The 19,503-nt window shown below is 39.8% G+C and overlaps 1 protein-coding gene across 1 annotated transcript in view; it reads right to left on the reverse strand.

Moving 5' to 3' along the window:
• Positions 1–15,446, reverse strand: part of cul5a (cullin 5a) — a 17,724-nt gene extending 2,278 nt beyond the window's left edge. Inside the window, exons 1-18 of the mRNA XM_060887906.1 lie at positions 15,289–15,446; positions 12,925–13,034; positions 12,716–12,815; positions 11,305–11,481; positions 11,061–11,202; positions 10,536–10,681; positions 8,730–8,810; positions 8,537–8,630; positions 8,312–8,442; positions 6,905–7,012; positions 5,639–5,703; positions 5,379–5,511; positions 5,157–5,288; positions 4,912–5,035; positions 4,646–4,821; positions 4,383–4,544; positions 1,119–1,237; positions 897–1,020 (exon numbers count right to left, since the gene is read on the reverse strand). Coding sequence (XP_060743889.1) covers positions 897–1,020; positions 1,119–1,237; positions 4,383–4,544; positions 4,646–4,821; positions 4,912–5,035; positions 5,157–5,288; positions 5,379–5,511; positions 5,639–5,703; positions 6,905–7,012; positions 8,312–8,442; positions 8,537–8,630; positions 8,730–8,810; positions 10,536–10,681; positions 11,061–11,202; positions 11,305–11,481; positions 12,716–12,815; positions 12,925–13,034; positions 15,289–15,312 — 2,148 coding nt within the window. The 5' untranslated portion in view covers positions 15,313–15,446. The remainder of the gene's footprint in view (positions 1–896; positions 1,021–1,118; positions 1,238–4,382; positions 4,545–4,645; positions 4,822–4,911; positions 5,036–5,156; positions 5,289–5,378; positions 5,512–5,638; positions 5,704–6,904; positions 7,013–8,311; positions 8,443–8,536; positions 8,631–8,729; positions 8,811–10,535; positions 10,682–11,060; positions 11,203–11,304; positions 11,482–12,715; positions 12,816–12,924; positions 13,035–15,288) is intronic.
• Between the last annotated feature and the right edge of the window lie 4,057 nt (positions 15,447–19,503).

The raw sequence follows: 19,503 nt of genomic DNA on the forward strand, positions 1-19,503 counted from the left end.
TTCTAAGGGGTGAAATTTGTTAAATGTCTCTATAGCTGTAGCCTTTCTCTGGTCCAGCGAGCAAAGAATAATAATAAAAAAAAATTATGTACTTTCATTGAAGACATGAAAAAAAAAATTCCTGCTGCTGAAGAACTTTATGGAGATGCAGATTTCACTTTCCAACAGGACTTGGCACCTACACACAATGCCAAAAGCTACCAGTACCTGGTTTAAGGACCATGGGATCCCTGTTCTTAATTGGCCAGCAAACTCGCCTGACCTTAACTGCATAGAAAATCTATGGGTTATTGTGAAGAGGAAGATGCCATATTCCAGACCCGACAATGCAGAAGAGCTGAAGGCCACTATCAGAGCAACCTGGGCTCTCATAACACCTGAGCAGTGCCACAGACTGATCGACTCCATGCTACGCCGCATTGCTGCAGTAATTCAAGCAAAAGGAGCCCCAATTACGTATTGAGTGCTGTACATGCTCATACTTTTCATGTTCATAGTTTTCAGTTGGCCCAGATTTCTAAAAATCCTTTCTTTGTATTGGTCTTAAGTAATATTCTAATTCTCTGAGATACTGAATTTGGGATTTTCCTTAGTTGTCAGTTATAATCATCAAAATGAAAAGAAAGAAACGTATGAAATATATCAGTCTGTGTGTAATGAATGAATATAATATACAAGTTTCACTTTATGAATGGAATTAGTGAAATAAATCAACTTTTTGATGATATTCTAATTATATGACCAGCACCTGTATAATAATGTTTGCGATTGTCAAAAACTACACCGATGTGTGTCAAATACTTTACTGGTTCATACATGGTTAACTCATCATGAATGTCCTGTGAATGTTCATGTAATAGTTATATTAGTAGTATAGTATAATATTTATTACATACCTGTGTTCTTAATATTCTTAGCTGAACGATGCCCTCGTTCTCCTCCTCTCTCATTCGCTCTGTAGTCAGCTGTAGGCGGCCAATCAGGTTAATCTTCCCCCTTTTCTGCACCTTGGAGTTTTTTCTGAAAGGCAAAGCATTTAAGACTGTAGCACCACGTCACTACTTAACCCATTTACCTTGATGATAACAAATGTAAATAATACAAAAGGAGATACGCACATCAAGGAGAATTCCTGGTTAACGAAGAACAATGTACTATCGGTGAAGTCTTTGGGAGAGCTCACTTGAGGTTCGTATGATAGCACCTGTCGTTTGAGTTTTGGGAAGGCAACGAGAGACTGAAAAGAGAGAAATAACGACAGCACAGAAGTCAGCATGGTGATTCACCCGCTATAATACATAGATAGATGTGACTTAAGAACATGACAAATGTGTGCACTACCTAAATAACTAATCACTGTGCATTCAGAAATGATGTAAACCCTTTTTATTACTGTCTTATTATAAGATGAATGACTTTCCCTCAATTATCTGCATAACGATACATCGTAATACTCCGTAATGAGACGCTTTAAGACGCCTAAGCAGAAGCTCTCTGACATTTCAGGCTCTGTCTGGTTGAAAGTAGATAAATCACTGTGAGCTATTTTCAGGTACATCCAGAAATGAGGTCTGCTAATTTGGCTCGTGTGTCGCTCAAGCGCATTCATGAACAACATTTCCTGTGGCAGTGGGTTTTAAGTCACAGTCATATTGCAAGTGAAAGTCCTGAGCTCTATTTAGCAGATTTCCCCCTCAATTATTAAAAGTTTTCCAGTCACTGCCGGGAAAAAAGGCTCCTGGCATCGGGACAACGTGCTTCAGCATAGGGATGGAACGGATCATGTGAGGATTTCCTGGTTTCCTTCAAATGTATTTCTTAGCTTATATTCAGTGATGTGTTACTTACAGGGTTTCCGCGGGGTCATAAAAAGTCATAAAATTAACAATAAGAATTTAAGGCCATAAAAAGACATAAAAACGTCCGGATTTTCCATACAAGGTCATAAAAAACATTTAGCCACGTCTTAAATTGATATGCTCGTCCATTGATTTGTTCTTTAATCAAAATGCGCTCGCGGCGGCAATGGCATTCATTTGTTTTGCCTGTTGTAGTTCTGTATGAGGAATCTGGGTGGTGTCACACTGGTATCACAGCGTTCCAGACCTACAAGGTCCATGCGGCAGCATACAGACTTGTCGGAAGGACTTTCACGACTTTCACGAACTCCAAACACACTGTATCATACCGAGTCACTGCTTAGTTTAATTGAAATCATCCTGGCTATCACAATGGGAAAATGTACCTTTAACGATCTGTGGCTCGAAGACGGTGCGTTTAGTAGCTGGCTCAAGCCCGTCGCTAACAATCGGTATCAAGCCTATTGCACTCTGTAAGAAGATGTTGGAGCTGTCTAGTTTAGGCATAAAAGCCTTGAAGTCGCATGCAAAGTGACTGACTGACTGACTTGTTATTTTGGAAAGTAATGCCATAAAATAATTGTTAATTTACAAAGTTACTTTACAATGTTACAATTGTTAAGTGTTCCTGTGTTCTTGATACTCAAGAAAAAGAAGGCGAAGGCTTCAGTTTCTTAATCTTAAGTAAGAAATAATAGAATTACTCTTTAAATAATAAAACTTGTTACTTTCAATGAAAGTCAATAATAAAGACTTTTGAAAGGAATTTTAATGACTGAAGTTATTTATCGTAATACGTGCAGGTCATAATTTCAAATCATAATGGTCATAAAAAGGTCATAAAAAGTCTTAAATGTGACTGATTAAACCCTGCAGAAACCCTGTACTTAGCTAACAGGCCTAAGCGTTTAATCTGGATGAATAAACAGATGACTATACCAGTTCTTACATTTCTCTCCAGACAGGAGTTCTACAGGTTCTTGGTTACCTCCATGACTAAACTTCTTTTTCACCATATGCTCAGTTTGTCTGGGCCGTAGCCCTAGGTTTGTCTTCATCTATTTTAAAATGATGGAAGCAGACAGTGTTCTCTGAGATCTTCGAAGCGGCAGGTGAAAAAACTTTTCAGATCCCTTCACCAAGCCGGTCTCTGACGTCTACACGCGTTTCAATTTTAAGTCGTAACTCGGCGTTGCCGTGCAGACGTCTGTAATCTGTACGTTCAGTTTGATAGGGCATCAACTGAATAGACAATGAATTTAAAACACTAAGAAAACTATTTCTTATGGAGTATTTTATGGAGATTGAGTAATGTGTCATTTATACATACATATTATATGGACATAAATATTTGGATAACTGAACATCACACCCATATGTAGGCCCTTTTAAAAAAAGAATATAAGAGGCTCGGGCCTTGTTCCAGCATGTCAATGCCACTGGGCACAAAGAGTGCTCCAACATGGTTTGCCAAGATTGGAGCTTAAGAACTGAATACCGCTTTTCCACCAAAAAGAACCGGGTGCTGGTTCAGAGCTAGTGCTGGTTCAAAGTTGGTTCCACTGGCGAACCTTATAAGAACCGGTTTGCCTTTCCATCAGCTAGAGAACCATCACAGAGCCGAGTCTGACGTCACTGTATACGTGTCACGTTACACAGCGATGTTAGCACAGCAGTGCCAAACACAAACACAACATCAACAATGGCGGATGTTGCTTTAATGTTAATGCTCATGGCTTTGTGAACCTACATTAACATCCAAACGCGGCGAATCTAACGTGTACGTGTAGCTCCATGTAATCTGTATAAACGGAGGTTGTTATCGAGAAAGTACATAACGTTATTTTATCATTAACACAGAAAAAAGTTAGCCTTAGCATGTAGATACTTACTATCATGTGTGCTGATAATTGATCATATTACGGATAAACATTAGTATAATTAAGACAGCCCACAGCTCTTGACACAAGCGGTTCTTAAGTCTAGACCAGCAACGTTTTGGTGCTACTTAAGAACCACTTTTCCTGGTTCAGAGCCGGTGCTTTGGCTGTCGAAAAAGAAAGAACTGGTTCTAAATTAGGCTCTGGCTCTAAACCAGCACTCAAACTGCCTCGGTGTCCCTCACAGAGCCCTGACCTCAACCCCACTGAACACGGATTGGATGAACGGGAAAGAAATAGACAAAAACCCACTAAAACCTAAAGCCTTCCAAGAAAAGCAGCAAAGAGTTCATAACTCAAGGATATGTGGGTGTATTTGGTTAAGTGTGCACAAACTTTTGACCATAGAGTGTACATTGTCTAGTTATGACCTCACTTAGTGCACAGCTGCCTCATGTAGTTCTGTCAAATAATGACTGTACATTCGTTTGCATATTCTCTCCAAACCATGCCACAGTATATAAGCAGAATTCAGCAGCACTCTTTTTTGTAGAATCGATTTGCCCGCTGTCAAAATCACAACACAACCTAACCTGGAATATTCCACAGGTATACACTGTACTTTTATATATTCGCTCCTCACCCAGAGTGTGCGTCTCAGCTCTGCATCGGGCAGCTCAGTGGCAAGCTTCAGGTTTTCGAAGCTGATCTTCTCTCTGGGTCTTTGGTTCCAGGCAAAAAGAACAGCCAGCTGGAAGGTTGTGACCTCCAAGTCATACTGACCCACTTCATTCTTAAATGTGATCTGTGGGAAAAAAAAAAATAAAATACAAATAAAGTTGATAGGTACTAGCAGGCACTGCTTCAAGTAAAGTGTACAGAAATACAAACTATAACCAAACTCACGATGCCGTTGGACATAAGGTGGTGCCAGTGCAGCTTTCTGCCGCTGTGATTCTTCTTGTAAAAGTCTTCAACTTCAGGGATGAGGTCCTCCAGCTCAGTAGGAAGTGAAACAAAGACCTTCTCTGAGCTGCGTGACCATGCTCCAGCATTCAGGATCTTTATATTTACGGAGTCAGCTGCACCACAGAACACATAATGGCATAAGGTCCAGCTTTGATTGGGTTAAGTCATGATCACAGATAAAAAAACCTGTGTTTTACAGTCACCTGGTAAAGCAAGTTTGTTGTGTTTATGCATCTCCTTGAAGACCTGGTTTAGATCCTCTGAGACTTTGATGTCTTGGAACATTCTAGCTAGCTTGTTGACATAATCGGCCGGCATACCGACTTCCTACAGAATAAAAAACGTTTTAGATAAGAGCCTAATAATAGGAACTTTGCAGATGACCATTAATTATTATTATTATTATTATGTCAAATAAAGATAGGAACATTTTCCTATCTGTCCTTACCCTGAGCCATTCGACCATGTTCTCTTCAATCTCGCTGTCAGCTGAGATGTCCAGGATCAGCCTCCTGGTTAGATGGGCTTTATGATACCTCATAAATACATCCTTATTATGGACATATTTTAGCACCAGCAACTACAAAAGAAAAACAAATTAAAGTCAAACAGTCAAACAGAAAAGGATTTCGTTGTGTCGAAGCTCAAAGTGCGTTTAAAAAACCCTTACCACTTCTTTTAACTTCAGCTCGATCTCCTCTGAGGTGAGCTTCTTGCTGAGTGGCGTCTTCCTCAGCAGCATGTCGCAGTAGTTGGCTAGCAGCTCTGGACACTTGGACTCGGGTTGCGTTTTAAGGCCCACTCTATATACAAGCACAGAGATGAATTACTAAAACATCTTAACTTGTAGAATTCAGTTGTACAAATAGTTCAAAATATACTGTAGAAGAAACCAGGACAGGACAAGCACAGCTACTTTTACTTACTCACCCCTTTTGTTTCATAGGTAGCTCCAACTTAAATATTGTGGCATCGTTCACAACTGCTTTGTATGCCTAGCAAAAATAAACAAGGTGTTAGGTAATCAGCCACCAGTAGTAATGATATTTTATTCATCATTTATTTATTATGTCCCGTTTTTGGTAATAAATTCATAGTAAACATCAATCGCTAGTTCCGTAATGCATCGTATGTAGTACAACTGAATTCAAGTACAATATAAATATTTCTGTATTATCTCTCATAAGCTCTTATGAGGTTTAGCACTGACACGTTAGACATCCAATGTCATCTTATCACCCAGCCATAGTCTTCAGTAATGAATCATGGTGTAATTACACTCATTAAATTGTAGTAAACATTTAAAGGTGGGGTCTCCGTTGTTTGAGAAAGAAGTAACAGCGTTTAGCTCAGGAGTTACTGACTCAGGAAACTCCAATCTGTGAATATGTGGCCAACTTTACTTAAGACGCCGAGGCGCTTTTTTCCTTCTCTATAGGTGAGTAACGTTGGTTTTGCTTTGTTACACAGAACTAATATATGCCTTTGTCCTTTACAGGATTATTCTTGTGTGTCATTTTTGATTGTTTGTTTATCTGCAATCGTATTGTTCTTCCCTTCAGCTATGATAAAGACACATTTCTTTCCAGTAGTTGCCTGGGTTACGTATTGTGACGACGGAGCATGCACCGCCGTCCCACACAGCCAAGATACCGCTCCTCGCCCCCAAAAAGCGCTAAAAAGGCGGCGATTAAGCACCGTGGACAGCAGCGCTGAAAAAGCGCTAAAAAGGATTCAGCGTGCAAGGCGGGGCGGCAGAATTCCCGCCGAAAAGCTGAGAGCCAATCAGGAGCGCCGCTGTAGCACTCACCCTCTGGCTGGGCAACACACGGGAGAGCCAGGCTCAGCGGCTACAGGGAGGTAAGGGGGGCGTGCCTAATGGAACGAGTAGACGTTATCCCTTTGGCATTCTTTTCAGGGACCTCCCGCGGATCCAGAGCTTCAGATCGCCGATCCAGCCCATGTTACACTCCTGGAGAAGGACTGTTCACGCCCCTGGTCACAGCGTGTCCCAATCCCTCTAAGTGCGCTACAGTATGTATGTGTGGGAGGGGCTATCAATAAAGGGGTGGTTCCCATTTGGGTTAGGGGCGTGTTTGTTTTGGTGTTTTCAAATGTGGACATTGGCTTTCAAACAACGGAGTCCCCAACTTTAAAAGAGCCAGTGCATTAACACATCTGCTGCAGTACACTCACTTTATCTCTGGCTGTGAGGAATCGAGGATCGTCCTGGAATGCCTCCTTCACAAGTTTACTAAAGCGGTTGAACAGAGTGAGAAGCTGCTCCACATACTTCTCAGAGTCCTGAACACAGAAATATTAGAGGTTTATTTCTTCAAGTTATTTAAATAGTAATAATAATAATAGTCTGTACACTAAATGGCCAGAGGTTTGGGAACACCTGACCATCACACCCATATGTGGTTCTTCCCTAAAACTGTTGCCACCAAGTTTGAAGCACATCGTTGTATAGGATGTGTTTCTATGCTATAGCAGTAATGATTTTCCTTTACATGAAGTAAGAGGCCCAACATGACAAAGTGAGCTCCATGATGCCATGGTCTGCCAACAACTCTAGTGCCTTACACAGAACCCCATTGGACATCTTTAGGTTGCACTGCAACACAAACTGCACCTAAGGCCTGTTGTCCTCACCCAACACCAGCCCCTGTCCTCACTCCATTTTTCTGGGCCTACTGGGAAGCTTTCCTAGTAAAATGTACCTCGTTATTATAATAAAAAAGTAATGGGGGTTTTTAAATATGAAATGATCAATAAGCACGTGTGTGTGATGTTCATGTGTCTACAAATATCTGGCCCTACAGTGTACCTAATATTACCGTCCAGTTTGTCTGTGGTGTGAAAGAAATATGTGAGATTTTGTTTTTCTTAAACCAATAAAAATAAATAAATAAATAAACAAACATATCTGGATTTGGACTATATTGGTGGTCACAGGGCATATAATAAAAAATGTACTTTAAAAGAGTATCCTATACAGTATCTCAGGGACCTGCTGCTAAGAAACTGTGTTCATTCTAGTATTACTGCACGCAATATTGTCTGAGCATACAGTATTTACACTGGTCGGTCGCTGCTGTTTCTGTTTACTGTCTTTTGTGTATTGTCTTTTTTTTTTTTATATTTTGTGTATTGTCTTGTAACTTTTTGTATTTTGTCCCGCACTGTCTTGTTTGTCTTGTCCTGCACTGTCATGTCTTTCCTGTCCTGCACTGTTTGCACCAGGTTGCACAGTTGCACTTTAGGTGGCTAGGACTAACTTACTAAGTCCTTAGCTCTGTCTTTGTTTTATGTAGCTCCCTGATCCTGGAGAAACGTTGCCTCATTTCACTGTGTACTGCAACAGCTCTATATGGTTGAAATGACAATAAAAGCTTCTTGTTTTTTTTTTAATAGTTTCAGCTTTACCACTGTGTTGTTTTTTTTTGGCATTAATCAAATAAGAATTAGTCAGCAGTTACAAAAACGAAATAACCGAGAAAAACCCCACAGAATTGTGTGAACTAATAATTATCCTCCATAATATAAAACTATACATATTTGGAAGTAAATATGTGGATGTGTTTTTTTCCCCCCACTCACTGTCGTGATCGTCTCAGCAGCAGCAACCATGTCAGCCAGGCCAGCACTGATGATGTGTTCCTCCAAATCCTTAAGCATGGGTTCAATTCCACTGGGCACTTTATCCATCAGCGAGAACATCAGGTGAAGCTCTGTAATTGTACATAGCGTTTAAAACATTATAGCGATAAGGAGGCTACTACTCAAAAGGAAATATAAAATTTAATCGACTGTTCTGATACTCACTGTCAGTCTCGTTGCGTTTAATCATGCCTGGACATTCTGCCAAGATTGTTTCTTTGAACGACGTCACCAGTGCATTTACACAACATTCCATAAGCTAAAACAAAGTTTATTTCTCAATCAGAAATGCTGGATTTTCAGCGATCTTGTCGTAGTAATGGTAAAAAGATGCAACTGTGGACATTTAAATACTCACTGCTTGAACAGAGTTACATTCACGTCGTGTCTCTAAATAGCGTAGTGCACGTTTTTCCTCCTCCCTTAATTTAGCATCTGCCTGCATGAGACAAAGATGACAGCAAACATAAAAAAAATCATAAAGGATATACAATCATATACAACTGAGTAAAGTTTTTTTTTAATGATTTCCATATATATTAATATAATTGATCATTTTTTTTTACTAAAATATGGACTAGTGAGCACAATTGTGAGCTATAGCAAAGACAAACACAAATATGATCGAATATTTACAGAAACCTGACCATTACACCCTTTGTGCGCCATATGTGCCTTTTAAAATATTTTGTTCCATATTTAGTTTCTCTTTGTTTAGAGTTCTGGGAAGGCTTTCCATTAGTTTTTCTAATTGACAATAGCTTTGGGGATTTACCCAATCTTTATATCCTAATGGAGCTCACTTTGTGCACAGGAGCATCGTCATGCTGAAACAGGGCTGGAGCAGGTCCCTTAATTCCACTGAAAGGAAAGTTTTATTGCTACAGTATACAAACACTGTATAACACTATATAATTGTGTGCTTCCAACTTTGGGGCAACAGTCTGTGGAAGAACCGCATATAGGCATCACAGTCAGGTTTCCACAAACCTTATAGGCCATAGATACATAGTGTACAACGCTTAAATACACTCTCACTCTCATTTTTTACCGCTTATCCGAAATATCTCAGGCGTCATTGGGCATCAAGGCAGAATACACCCTGGACGGAGTGCCAAACCATCGCAGGGCACACACACACACACTCTCATTCACTCACGCAATCACACACTACGGACAATTTTCCAGAGATGCCAATCAACCTACCATGCATGTCTTTGGACCGGGGGAGGAAACTGGAGTACCCGGAGGAAACCCCCGAGGCACAGGGAGAACATGCAAACTCCACACACACAAGGCGGAGGCGGGAATCGCTTAAATACATTACCAGAATATTTAACAAGAGTATTTAGCGATGAATTCTGCATAAGTTATTACTCTCTTCACCTACATCATTCTATCCTTCAGAATATAGTTGATATAGTCGTCACTATGTTCAATTATCGACTTGCATCTACTGTAGAGCTGAACTGCAGGTAACATGAGCACTACCTAGCAAGCCAGCTAAAAGCTACTAAAGTAACTTAGTTAATTTAGTTAACTATTTTCTCGGTAATTTTTGGCTAATTCCCGTTCGCCACAAAGGTCTCCTTTATCGCTCAACAGCAACCAACTATGGAGGGCGAGGACAACACGTGCAGGAAATGTGAAGTCGGCCGAATGGATCTTCTTGAACTGTTGTTCATGCTGCATCACATTGCAGCGTAACCCGTTCAGGTGAACTCTCTATGAAAGTGCATGAGCTCACAGACGTTCATGAGTTTTTAGTGCTGCTGGCTCTGACGATACAGAGAGCTTACGGCCATGGACAGCGATTTTCTGTTGAGCCACTTGGGAGCTAATAATCTGCTCATCGTTAACATTATCTAAGTTAGCTAGCTTGCGTTACATAAATTACATACAAACTGCACAAAATGTGAGGACGTTTCAGATTTGAAAGTGAAACTGTCATATATTTCTGAATGCTGAATCGTAATTTCATGCTGTAAAATCATCCATCCTCATTAAAACAACCCCATGTTGTTTACATCTCATCATGAAAGGTACATCGGTCACGCCAACTTTAACCAAGGAGGAAGCTATACCTTATTGTCACTATTAAAGAGTCACAATTTACAATAAAATGTCTGCATAGAATCCTAATCTGCTGCATTAAACCTCTTACATATTTCATGTAGTTTTGTACTCCATTTTGCTGTAGGTAGGAAGGAGCCTGTGTCCTGTAGAACCTCTCAGTGGAGTCCAGGTAGGCTTTCTCGAAGTTATCCCTGTAGATCTGCAGCTTATCATCAGGATTGGAACACAGGTTCACTGCAAAACGGTTTCAAAACGGTTTACACGTATCCTCGTACATATCCTGTCTCTGTTCTCCTAACCGCAGTATATATATGTTACGATACGTTATTGCTATAGTTTCATGACTTGTGCAGCAGACGCTTCACGGCTTTGCTCCGTGTCGTGCCACATCACACCTCCCTAGTGTGTACTATTTTTGTATAATAGCCTGATCTGGTGTGTTATTCATTACATAATAAATATAGCAGCATTAACCCAAAAAAAGGCATGGTTATATAAAAAATTGTAGCAAAAAACAGATTTGACCTTAATCCTCTAATACTGGAGGTGTTGTAGCAGTTTAAAATATCCTGCAACACAATTAATACAAGCGTGTGTGTGTGTGTGTCATTACCATAAGACTCGCGCACCCCGATGACCAGCTGAGAGTCAAAAGCTTCTCCGAGTCTTTCAGCATGGACCAGCTTCATTGCACTATCCTGTAGCCTGTTCTTGATGTTGGAAAAAATGGATTCGTTCCAAGTGTCCAACATCAGCTAGGAATTGACAGAGGAGTGAAAAAAGTGTCATCACAGATAAGTAATGCAGAAACACCGAGCTGACTGCTCTCGGTCTCTCGCGCTCTCTCTCACGCTCACCTTACGCACTATGCTATCCTCCACGTTGGACTTCTTGTTGCTTCCTTGCTTCCCCATTAGCGTGATCTCAAGCTGGCAAAATGGCTTAGGTAGTATATCACACTGAGTGAAGAACTTCCTCCACTCAACAATGTAAGCCTTGAGGAGGGCCGTGTCATCTTGGTGACTGAGCACTCTCTATATAGCACGGAGAGGAAAAAAAAACCTTCATACAATCATAAGGATGAGCAGAACATTCAAAACAGTCAAGAATAAAGTTTAATCCCCCTACCCTAAATATTGCGGTATTTGTATTAAAACATTCTTAACTATTAACTACAGGGTTGTTTTTCCTTAAAATCCAGACGTGTGTGTCATGTGGCCTGGTCATATGTCCCTGCGTTAATCTGATCTCTTTTACATAAAACTGGTTTTACAAGATAGTTATCGCGCTTCTATTGATTTGTTAAATCAAATTTCATTTCATTCACATTACGGGCTTCACTGCAGAATTTCTTGGTTTTTTTTTTCTCTCTCGTGATGATAAGAAACAAGTTAACTGAAAATTCCAAGTTGTCCAAGTCTTCAGCACAGATTTCTCAGCTTGTTGCTGTACATGATCAGGTTGAGAAGGTGAAGAAAAAGGCCAGATGGCTAGCTTTTGCTGAGTGATGAGTGGGTACAGGACAGGAGCCAGGAGCAGTGGGATTGCTGTGTTATGGAATTCACTTGAGTCTATGAATAGGAGAATATTTCTTCATCGGTGTAGCCACATTTGTTTTAAGGAACTGCTTCGAACACAACTCAGTCCTTTAAATATCGAGTGCATCACTGATTTCCCCGTCCACTGAAAATAGTCCCCATGGTTGCTGTTCTTCGTACGGTGCTTTTAAACCTGGATACGGGTCACAGAGAAGCTTTACAGAAATATACTGACACTGGAGAGTAAGATTATAAGTGTGAGACCAGGAACTGTGATTAAGTTTTTAACATTTATTAAAATGTATTAAAGAACTGTTGAATGAAGGAGACTTGAGTGCAAAAAGTCTCAGATTGTGGCAATTACAGACCTAAGACATCCTCATGGTTTGCAAATAGTATTATCCACAGTTATCTTATGTATCTCCAGGGTGTCCAGGCAAAGCTACCACAGCAGCAATGAGTGACCTCCAAGTGATGAGACGCCAACCAGAAGTAGGGCATCAGGATGGATGAGGCAGGTCTGTATGATTTGTGCAGTAATATTAGGAACAGGCCACATGAATTCTGTGATAATTATGTCACATTGCTGCTTGTTGGAGCTGTATCCAATACAGGACCACATACAGAAGGGGTTCTGGTCTGATTTGAATGATCAACCTGGTCATGTGAACCTAGCTTGGTGTAGCTTGAACCTGAATAAAGAAAAACCCCAGATGAAGCGCTTCCTTACCGCCTGGGCTTGCTTTATAAAATCTAAAATGTCCTCCTTCAGAGCCTGGTGAATTTTTGCTGGGCCTTTGTCATCCCATAGACAGACTGCATGAACATCTCTGTGGCAGAAAGAAAAAGCATAAAAGGCAGAGCATTGAGACTGATGCTTCATGCTGAATTTTAGATGAAGCCTGATTATCAGCAACAAATTCAATGAATCAATCTTACGAGAAAAGATCGAACCACTGCTGCTTGGTTACAGACTCCTGGCGAAGTAACTTGAGGACAATTGGGCGCATCAGATCCCACTTGTCCTCAAACTGGAGGGACCCTTTGTTCTGGGAAAGATCAAAACAGTTTTGTTAGTATACAGCAATTTTTTTTAATGCACTAATGCGTGCTGATCCTTTTTGTAGCTGTATTTTGAATAACACTCCAATTTCTATTTCGGGAGAGAAGACACCGTCTGACTTCTGTAAAATAAACAAAAAAAAAATAGCAGTAAGCTTTGAGGCAGTTTGTGTTCATTTGCAGCGTGTCAGTCAAAATCAGAAGCGCTGGGATCTGCTCAGAATCAGATCAGATTTGTTATTTTCTGATGCACAGCTTTGGAACAAGTCCCAGATCTGGCACTAGTGAGCCGAGGCATAAAAGAGGAAAAAGTCCACCCTGAACGACTTACATATTAATCTATAAAATGAACACGCAAGCTTCCATGACAGATTTATTTCAGAAATAAATTCAGAATTTATTTATTTTTTGGTTTAGACTTCTTTCGTTGAGATGTTTGACATCCCAAAGACAATAGCTCTTGCTTCACCTCATCCTAAAGAGAGTGATGCAGCAGAGCTTTAATCATTTAGTCTGTCCAGCTCTCTCAGCTCACACTCTCCTCAAACCGATCAGCATCCAAAGCCTTCATCTTTCACGTTCAAGACCATTGTGCTTCAGTCACTGGAGTGTCTGCTGTTAACCGTTGTATCGCTGCACTGCATTTTTCTTTAACATTAAGCTCAGGATTTGTTGAACCCTACTATTTCCACATAAAAACAGTAAAATCTGACTGTTATCCAGTGCCTCAAGTATTTTTCAGCCTTTTTTTTTTTTTTGTAAAACTAAACTGACAGAATTTCAGAACACACGATTCTTCTTTTAAACACCAACCGGTGAAAACACTTATGAGATAACTTTACAGGAAAAACGTACAAAAATGTTTGATTCACATGGCTTTGGCTGAATGAGTCTTGTGACGATGTCACACAACCCACAACAAACCACAACAGCAATTTTTCATTAATTTCTGTATTCGCAAAATCATGAAATCCCAGATGGACACAGTAGCACGTATATTTAGGATTGCTGACATTTATTTTTCTCATATTCTCCATCTGCCCCTCTTGTGACCTCAGCACGGTGCACAACCACCTTCTCACAAGAGCAACAATAATACAACAACGATCAACAAATCTGTACCTGAACCACTTAAACACATCACAGGTATTGTATTCAAAATATACCTAAAGTGTTTCAGGGTAGAGTTTTCCTTTAAAATCAAACCCCTTTGACCAGCTTTGTGTTTAAAATCTAATCTCCTTCAGACACTTGGGATAAAATCTTCTGTCAAATATAGAAATGTAAAGAAGGTGACAGCTGACGGTGCAACTTGATTCGATTAATCGTGTCCAAAAGCCGTTAATCTAACAACTACGAATGCAGAGGGTCTTTTTTTTTTTAAAAAAAAATAATCTTTACCGCAGCATTAAATATGAACTTTTCTTAAAATCTCTGTAAATATAAAGAGCAGCGGAGGCGTTAGCTAGCTAAGCTAAGCTAACCAAGCTAACCTGAAGAGAAACTCTGTATTAGCAAACTAACATTTACATCCAGACACAAAATAAAAAGTTTAAAATAAACCGTATATCTGCCAAATCCACCCTTAAAGATGTAATTTATGCGAAACCTGTATTCGGATTGATAAATTGTGCATGCTAATGCTACTAACCGGCATCAAATGATTGTCCATCCTGTGCAGCTAACTGTCCACTGCAGATTAACTACATCCAAACTAATTGCGTTCAATGATGTAAAAACAGCCCTTTTGGTTTACAGAGCAAAAAAAAAAAACACGACTGAAACAATCTAGCTAAAAGCGTCAATCATACAAATAATTATATCACTGTTTGCTAGCTACATAGCTAAAATGGGCCAATAGTGAGCTTACATGCTAACATGCTAGCTGTGCGGCATTATTATTCCTACCCATATTCCAAAATAGGCATCTTCCGGCGATATGATTGGTCAGTCATTTCTGCTCACGACCATGAGCACAGAACGTGTAACCAATCACAGCGAAGAATGCCACATTTGTCCGGAATACAGGTGGGAGAAAAAAACAGTGTTGATGTTCGTTCCATGACTAGCAAAACAGCTCGGCTAATCAGTTTTAGTCAACTACCTGGCTGAAAGTGGTTTATCAAGAAGGTCCCCGATCAAAATTCTCACATATAAAGCCCGATAAGAAACAGTTTACAGTGCTGACAGCAAACGGTTATTTGAAGCGTATTAAGTGATGATCGAGCTGTAAGGTCTTACCTTTAATAAATTCGACATCGCCATGTTTCCTTAACTTACTCTCCTTGTTGATCTCGCGAGTGTTGGACTGCATGAGAACACAGAGAACTTAGGTAGGCAGACCTAATTTTTGTTCATGGCAATATAAATAAAATACTGAACCGTCTCAAAATATCTGGTGTTTTTTTTTTAAACATGTGTGTTTTATGTTGCGTGACATTTAAATACTAGATTAAAACTCGTGCATTAAAACTAAAGGATACGTTTGTGTAAAGTCCGTTTTGTGGTAATTCTGCGAATCTGGATATCTTTTTGGGGGCGGGACTGCATGTGACGTCATACATATATGTGACGTCATACGACCAAGTATGACGCAATCCCCCTCGTTGTCCTCAGTGTTTTGATACGTCACATGTCAATGTTGTGGAAAGTTTTATTTTGGGTGGCGGGTCTGCAGGGAAACCGAAAGGCCAGTAGGTCCACTAATTTAAACCTTTGTCCAGAGTAAGGTCCTAAAGACGCTGGCTGAGTTTGGTGTAGATAGCTAGAAAGCTTGCAGAGTTATAAACCTCTAAATTTTATAATGGGATTTTATGTATAAATAGGTTACTTTGAGATCCAGGGGTACCGGAATGCGGATCGCTTAGAAAACTAATCGAAAGCTCTAGGACAGCGGCGTCCAATCTTATCCACAATGGGCCGGTGTGGGTGCAGGTTTTCATTCCAACCAAGCAGAAGCCACACCTGATTCCACGTGTTTAATCAGTTGTTCTTGGCTTTTAGTAGACTCTGGTGTGGCTTCTGCTTGGTTGATATGAAAACCTGCACCCACATCGGGCCCTTTTCGGATAAGATCGGGCACCGCTGATCTAGGAGGAATAGCAACTAATTAAAAAATTGCCGACATATTTCGATTTTGGTGCATGTGGCTCGAAAGTTCTAGGAGGAGTAGCAATTAATTAAAAAATTGACTAATAATAATAATAATAATAATAATAATAATAATAAGCTTATAAAGCAAAACAGAATGTAGGATTTTTCAAGCCAACATAATAATAATAATAATAATAATAATAATAATAATAATAATAAGCTTATTATTAACGTCACACTTAATGAAAAGTGAATTCTGAACACGGGGCATCTGCCATCAGGTGGACAGATAACTACCATTTGAGTGTCGATTGCCAGATATTTTCCCCGGGGTAGTAAAGTGTAAAAGCCCAAAGACTGAACAATTTTTGCACCAGTCACAATTTTAAGGATGGTGTTTTGAAATGAATGGGGAAGTTGCACTGTCAGAGATGTGTTTCTGCATTTTACAGGAGATTGTATATACACTGTGTCTTAAACCAAGACATATAAATCATACACGTGCCACCAGATGTCACTGTATCGACCTTCAACCAAGCTTCTGTTTAAACCTGATGGAGACGTGGTTCAGCTCAACGTAACCAAATACTGGCACCAAGGATGATATTACTGCACTTTGGTACCTAAAAAGGTTTAAGTATCATAAGGTAATACGTTTAGGACTCTAAACGTATAAAGTTGATTCAATTATAAATATGGGAACGGCAGCAGGACATTAAGCTTCACCACGAACAAAGGGTCTATGTGACTGCGATTACCATTTAAAGTGACCACTTGGTTGATAACAACTGTAACAATACCAAGCCAAGGTCTACGTGGCCGCGATTACCATTTAAAGTGACCACTTGGTTGATAACAACTGTAACAATACCAAGACAAGGTGTACGTGACCATGATTAACATTTAAAGACAATCAGCTAGACAACAAAGTGTAGCCCAGCCATTTGGGAGACATTCAATTCTTACACTCAACACACATTCAAAGCGGAACTTCATTTAAATTACCAAAAGGGAAAACTGTATATAATGCTTGAGCAGGATTTGCTCTGGGTTCTTATTGACTCCGATGAACCCAAAGTACGTCAGGTATTTTGTCACTGCTATGCTGGAATAAACTTCTTGTTCTTCATTAAGATCTTCAACATCATCGTCTTATTTTTACACTACGCATTTTTTATTTCTTACATTGGCGAGCCACCCAGCGAGGATTCCAAAAAAAAAAAAAAAAAAAAAAGTGGGGAAAGGTAAGAAAAGCGGAATTTTCTTCTTTTACGCTGTTTTTGATTCAGGGAACCCCCTCGTTTAAAAAAACCTAGAAAAGAAATGTTTTAGTGTAGAATAGAACATAGAGTAGAGTTTACTGATCATAAGCAGGAGGAGTTATTATTATTGTTAAGCCTATTCTGTACATTTCTGTTTAAGATTCTAAAGGAACTGAATTAACCCTAACGCAGTGTGGTGACAGAGTTGTATGTGAATCGTTGTTTCTAAAGTAACTGAAGCAAAGTGCTTAAGCTGATAGGTTTCTAAAGGAACTGAAACTTGTTGTGTGGTTGTTATAATTCTGTTAAGATTCTAAAGTAACTGAATCAGCCCGACGCAGTGTGGCAGTTGAATTATAGCTAAAAGTGTTTCTAAAGTAAGTGAAACAGTGATAGTGTAAAGAGCCCGACGCACCGCGGCTCTGTAGAGTTTAAAGCAATAACCCGAGGTAGTGTGGTGTTGTCTGACAGACTGTAACAGTGTTTTAAACTTACGTTTTAAGTCCATGTACTGTGGTTATGTAAACGGGTAGGTTTTAACGCAAAGAAACCCGACGTACTGTGGTTTTGTCCGACGTACTGTGACAGTGTTAAACTAACGTTTTAAGTCCAAAAGTGCTGTGGCTAAGAAGACTGTTTTAAAATATAACAAATAAAACCCGACGTACTGTGGTTTTGTCCGACGTACTGTGACAGTGTTAAACTAGACAACCTGTAGTCACAGAAATTGTGTATAGTTGTAAGACTAAGATTTAAGGAAAGCTGTGAGTTTGTAAAAATGGAACAGCTGATTGTTAAGTACATCACTAAACACGGTTCTCAGGGAATGTTTGATGGAATAGAGAACATTGTTGATAAACCGTATGAGTGGGCTATTTCTAAGTTTGAAAATGACCCTAAAATGCCCAAGAACAAAAAAGGACAGATTGCCAATGCACTGCAGGCAGTTCTTGCATCGTACAAAGTCACTAGAAAGACTTTAAATGCATTAAAGGCTGAAAATGAGCAACTGCAATCTAGACTAGATGAAGGGATTATCTCTAAAAGAGATTACCAGATTAATGGAATACTCTGGAAAGAAGAAAAGATTAGGATGCAGAATGAAATTGCACGCCTTAAAACTAACAACAGCATGCTTAGTTCATCTGTGGAAACATTGTTCAAAGATTTAGAGGAAGCAAAGTCTGCTTGTCAATTCCTGTTAAAAAATAGCACAACTGAAACTAGCATCAGTAAGACATCTGTATGTGGCATGTGGAGTAATCAGGTTCCTGAAATGTTAGACAGTGATGAGAACTCAGAAAGAGATTCTCATTCAGTCAGCAGTCAATACTCTGACTGTACAGTTAAGTTCCCCATGGCTCCAGTTCACTTGACTACAACTATGCGTGCTAATGAAGGAGCGGAGGAACCAGTGACCTCTACTATGGTCAGAGGGTTTAAACCCAATGAGCTCGAAGCTGTGATTAAAAGTATTGGTAAATTTGATCCTGCCAAACAAGATCCATTAGACTTTCTAAAGGTTTTCGAGCTATATGTTGACATTTACAGATTTACAGATGGTGATGCGTGTGTGTTGTTAACTGTGTGTTTGCCTGACACTTTGTCTGGAGCGTTAAATCAGAAAGTCAAAACTAGAACTGCCAATAAGTTAGAGAGGAAACAGGCACTGCTTGAAGTCCTAGGTGTAATGTCAGTTGACTGGGATAAAATATCGGATGTGCACATGAGGAAAGGGGAGCACCCCATGGCATTTTCAGAGCGATTATTGGAGACATTTAAAACTTTCAGTGGCAATCCTGACATCACACCGAATGATGTCAGTTTTAAATCTGCTTTGATTAACAAATGTGATTCACTCACCCGTTCTGCTGTGTCAATGTTTGTAACCCATCTCTCTGATTATAACGACATCATTGCTAAAATGACACAGTTTTTCAACAACAATGCTAACGCAAAGAGATCCCATCCTGTGTCAGCAGTAGGTGTCAAAAATCTCAATAAGAATAGAGCCAGCCAGGTTTCCTGGAAAAACGAGAACTACACTACTGAAGATAGAAAGGAAAGACTACCCTCTCGTAACCCTGATAACCCCCTGGTG

This window comes from Tachysurus vachellii, chromosome 15 (genome assembly GCF_030014155.1).
Source record: "Tachysurus vachellii isolate PV-2020 chromosome 15, HZAU_Pvac_v1, whole genome shotgun sequence".
Lineage (NCBI taxonomy): Eukaryota > Metazoa > Chordata > Actinopteri > Siluriformes > Bagridae > Tachysurus > Tachysurus vachellii.